The following is a 4,582-nucleotide window of genomic DNA, read 5'->3' as shown; positions in this document are numbered from 1 at the left end:
GCAGCACCAGCCACAGTGGCTTGGAGGATGCTGTAGGCCTTGATGGGGGTGATGATGATCTGCTGCAGCTCCTGCAGAGCGTTTCGCAGATTCCCGCCTTCCAACACATCCTGGGGGGAGGACATGACATAGCCAGGGTCACTTGCAGACCCCTGTGTATCCCCACAGCTAGGCACAGAGAATGTTTACACAAGTGGGATCAGAAAGGGTGCCAGCACACAGAGCCAGGAAGTAAGGATCATAGCACCTCCACATATAGATGCACATTTACACACATACATTTACCCTTCCCCTACCAGGTGGTGTCCCAAAGAGCTCAGGGGATGGTGGTTTAATGCTGGGACCCACCAAGGATGGAACCAAGGCACTGCAGGGGGAAGGATAAAACAGAAGGCAAGCAGTGGTAAGAGGAAAAAGGGAACACAAACCAAAGCAGTTGTGGAAGGATAGCGTGGATAAGAAACAATCACATGGAAGGAGAGATCAGGTGCATGGAAAGACATTCTGCTCTACCAGAAAGACCAGTGAGAAACAGAAAAGAAAAGTAGGGCCCAGCCACAGTGGTACAAGTGTGAGGGTTTCAGTGCAGATGGAGGGGCTGTGTGTCTGGTCCAGGTTCAGCTCCTGGCCAGACCAGAACCTCCAGGAATGATGGCATGTTCCCGGGTTCTAGCTAAAATAACTGGGAGCCAGGGTAGGATGATTGCAAAATGGTATAGCGAGACCCTATCAAAAAATACCTCACTCCCTCCTTCCCATGCTTGCTCTCATTAAATTAAAAAAAAAAAAAAAAAAAAGGTGAAGAGGTAAAGACAGACTCTGGGATCACAGACTTCCCAGAGCTGGGGCCACTGAGGTCAGACTCGAGTGGGTAGGCATAGAGGGCAGTGTGCAGGGGCAGGGCAGTGTGCAGGGGCAGCCTGCAGCAAGGCCGACTCAGGGCCCTTGGTCTACTGGTATCACTGTGCAGCTGGTTGGCCTTAAAGTTAGGGATGCCAGGTCCTCACCTTCTCAAGGGACTTGAGGACACTCTGCCTCTCACGCAGCTTCTGGATGCTCAGGGCTATCTTGTGGCGGGCACCTTTGGTGACATTCTGTGAGAAGGGCAGAAGGGGATAAGAAGCTGGAAATTACAGGCCAAGGTACTTGAAGGTGCTCCAATAAGGACCAAAGAGACAGGAGGCTTGGGTGGCAAGAGTGGTTCCAGACGGTGCTGCCCCAACACCTCCCTGACGGTCCCTTCGGCATCACCTGAGACTCCAGGTGCTGCTCTGTCAGCGTCATCATCTCCTCATAGCTCATCTGTGAGAAGAGGGCTGCATACTTGTGCAAGCGGAGGCTCTTGAGCCATGAGGGCACATCTGCAGATAAGGAGGGAGGGTAAAAGGTCAGGAGTTTGACTCTGGTGACCACAGCCAGAATGGGATGGGGTGAGGTGGGGTGGGGTGTGCGTGTGTGTGTGTTGAGGAGGGGGGAGCTAAACTATTCCTTGCCCACCCAGCTAGACTCTTTCAGATGCCTTCTCTGGGCAGGACATTTGACCCTTCCAAGCTGCTCCACTGGATGTCTAATAGAATGACCTTACTGATTTCTCTAGAAGTCTTCCTGTTCCTGAACACAAGCTCAGTTCCATCAGTTACCTGTGTCCTGGCTTCCTTGTCAGACTTCGTGTGTACAAGCAGAGGGTCACAACCTCTGGCCAAATGAAGGTGGACATGAGGTTTCATTGCTTAGTCTTAAGCACTAGGAGCAGAGACTATTTACTTCCCTCAGGTATGTACCTTCCTTAGTGGGGTGGACAGGTGGCAGCTACCAACTTCTATCCTTTGGGTTCTGCAGAAGGCCCTGGAGAGGGTTTTGGAACTGCCTTCCCTGTCATACCTTTCATGCCACTGCCGTCCTCCTGGAAAGTGTTCCGGTTGGAGCCCTGCTCCTCCGTCTGCTCACTGCCAGAAGAGGCCACGCTGCTCTGGGGTGAGAGGGGCGCGTGGTCGGGTGTGGTGAAAGCAGCCCGGGCCCCGAGTTCCTCTGGACTTGGCCACTCACCAGAGGCCTGGGGGCTGGTAGGGATGAGTGACATTGAGCGCTTCAATGGGCTCGGGTGGATTTGGCAGGGGAGACCTGGCCAAAAAGGGAGAGAAGCAAGAGGTGAGGTTTAGGGAATCTGTCCCCAGAAGATCAAGTGCCCTGATTATCCTGTAATCCTCTAAGGGGAAGGAACCTGGGCTGGAGAACTATCTACAAAATGCTATTCATTCCCTCACTCCTCATACCCATTCCATCAGCAGGTTGTCATCCACCTCTGTCAACCTTTCCAGTTCCTCTGCTAGAAACATGCTCCCAGCCAGCAGCATCCCTGGCTGGAATGACTGCCACAATCTCCTCCCTGGTTTCCTGCCTCCTACAGTCCATTCTCCTCACTGGAGTTAAACTGATCTCTCTAACAATATAAAAGGGACAAAGTTAGTCCCCTGCTTAAATCTTTGAGGCTTCCTTTCAAGCAAAGAGCAAAATTCAAACTTTTTTTTAAAAAAGAATTATTTTATTTATTTTTCATTCATTCATTCATTCATTCATTCATTTTAATTTGACCAGAGAGGGACAGAGAGAGGGAAAGTAAGAAAGCAAGCCTCCAGGTCCGGGACTCAAACCTCGGTCGGCCACGTGGGAATCCAATGCCCTAAACTGCCACGCCACTTGCCAGCCCCCCAAATTCAAACTCTTCAGCACACTCAAAAGGGTATGCAGGACGTGGCTCTTGCTCATCTCCAACCTCTCATCTGCAACTCACTCCTTGGCTCATTCCTTTCTAACTGTCACCTCCTCCTGAATCTCCTTTGCTGTACTTGCTCACTCTTTTTTTTTTTTTTTTTTTTTTTAATTTTTTCATTTTTGCCGCAGGGTATGTACACTTGCCAGAGGGAGAGAGAGAAAGTGAGAAACCATCCCCCAGGGAGGAAAGGCCATGCTGCAATTCCCTCTCCCCTGCTCTCCTCTTGGGATTCTGGAGGCCATGGCATCTTTCAAGCCTCTGGGTCCAGGACTTGAACCATGCAGTCAGTTGTGTGGAATCCGGCTACCCTAACCACCATACTGGTGGGTGGTCCATGCTCTTTTTTTCTTTCTGATCTTATCAGCTGGCTTCCTCAACTCAGTCTCATTACAAGTGTCACCTCCTCTGAAGCCTGCCCTGAACCTCAATCTGTAGTCACTGTGCCGAGTCTAACCCCCAATATTCTATCATAGTCCTCCATCTTACCTTTCTTACAGCACCAACCACAACCTGAAATTATTATATCTAGTTGTTTACTTGTTTATTAACTGTACCCTCCCTTCTAGAATAGAAGGTCTGTGACAGCAGGGGCCTCTTCTATCTTGCACATCGTTATACCCCAGCAATTAGAGGGGGGCCAGAGAAACTGCTTCATTAGTACTTGTAAATAAATGAAGCGCACAAACTGCATCCTAACCATCCCTGCCATTAGGCACCACTACCTCCCAACATGTTTTCCTGTACAGAGTCCTAAATGGTCATCAGTGAGGTCCAGTGGCTCAAGAAGAATGCAGGCCTTCTTCCATAGGATGTGTCACACCCTCTGCCCATTCCATTTTCTGAGGAATCCAATCTGATTTTAAATTATACCCAGTGGGGATGGTTACCATGAGCTCTCAGATCTTTACAGCTGCTTTCCTGTCTGCTCAGCTAATTGCCCTCATGCCCTCTCCACCAGCTGCTCCTGCCTCAAGCTTAGCACTTGCTGCCCTCCTTGGTGGCCTGCCTCTTGAACTGGGCTGGTGGAGGAGAGCAATCTGGTCCAATTGCTTCTGCATCCCTGGGATCAAGGCAGGACACACAGTAGTCCTTCAACAGAGTTTCATGAAAGACAAAAGGGTGCTAAAGGGCCTCTTGAACTTCATGCAGAAAATCCACAAGTACCCCAAGTCAGCCTAGAGTAAAAGAAAAGGAAAGCCCAAGAGCCTCCTCCTGGGTAGGTGAGGACATCAAAGCCCAGAGAGCTGAAGCCCTTTGCTCCAGTTCCCACACGGAGCTAGGAAGCAAGTACAGAGTCCAAGCCTTGCTTCTGATGGAAAGGCTGGGGTTCCTGCCAGTGTGCCAGTGACACTAAGGCCAGGAAGCAGGGTGAGCCTGGTGTTGTGGGCCACAATGCACTGTCCATCTGTGATAATACTGATGCTCCTGGCCAGGCAGTTACCTGAAAAGAGGGCAATGCACTAGGCTGCCCAGGAGGCCATCTCTACCCTTGCCTGGGACTTCTGGTCTCCTAGAGCTCTTTCTAGATCTCTGGACTCGCTCAACCCTGGCTCTGTACCCACTCAGGACTCCTGAGGATGATAAAGCACATGCTGAGCCCAGGGGGAAGGGGATGTTCAATACAGGCCTTTTTGCTTGTCTTGGTGCATCTGGCCTTCTCCTTCCTCCCTTCTCAGCCAAGAAGTGGGGCAAGAAAAGCTGGAAGGGCAGGAAATTACCCTGATTGGAACGACTGAGCTATTCTCGAGGAGCCCGGTTTGGCCCTGCACTGGGGTGGAGACTGGCCACGGCTTGAGAATTATAAAAACA

At 50.8% G+C, this 4,582-nt stretch overlaps 1 protein-coding gene across 2 annotated transcripts in view; it reads right to left on the bottom strand.

The window, feature by feature from the left end:
- SAMD4B (sterile alpha motif domain containing 4B) overlaps window positions 1-4,582 on the bottom strand; it is a 31,902-nt gene that overhangs the window by 7,866 nt on the left and 19,454 nt on the right. For both annotated transcript variants that reach the window (XM_006140376.3, XM_027771553.1), the window contains exons 3-6: window positions 1,882-2,121; window positions 1,252-1,361; window positions 1,008-1,094; window positions 8-110 (exon numbers count right to left, since the gene is read on the bottom strand). In XM_006140376.3, the coding sequence (XP_006140438.1) occupies window positions 8-110; window positions 1,008-1,094; window positions 1,252-1,361; window positions 1,882-2,121 (540 nt within the window). The remainder of the gene's footprint in view (window positions 1-7; window positions 111-1,007; window positions 1,095-1,251; window positions 1,362-1,881; window positions 2,122-4,582) is intronic.

The sequence above is a fragment of the Tupaia chinensis genome, unplaced genomic scaffold (assembly GCF_000334495.1).
Source record: "Tupaia chinensis unplaced genomic scaffold, TupChi_1.0 Scaffold000037_13, whole genome shotgun sequence".
Taxonomy (NCBI): domain Eukaryota; kingdom Metazoa; phylum Chordata; class Mammalia; order Scandentia; family Tupaiidae; genus Tupaia; species Tupaia belangeri.
Note: the sequence above shows the minus strand (reverse complement) of the source record. Positions and strands in the feature narration are given on the sequence as shown.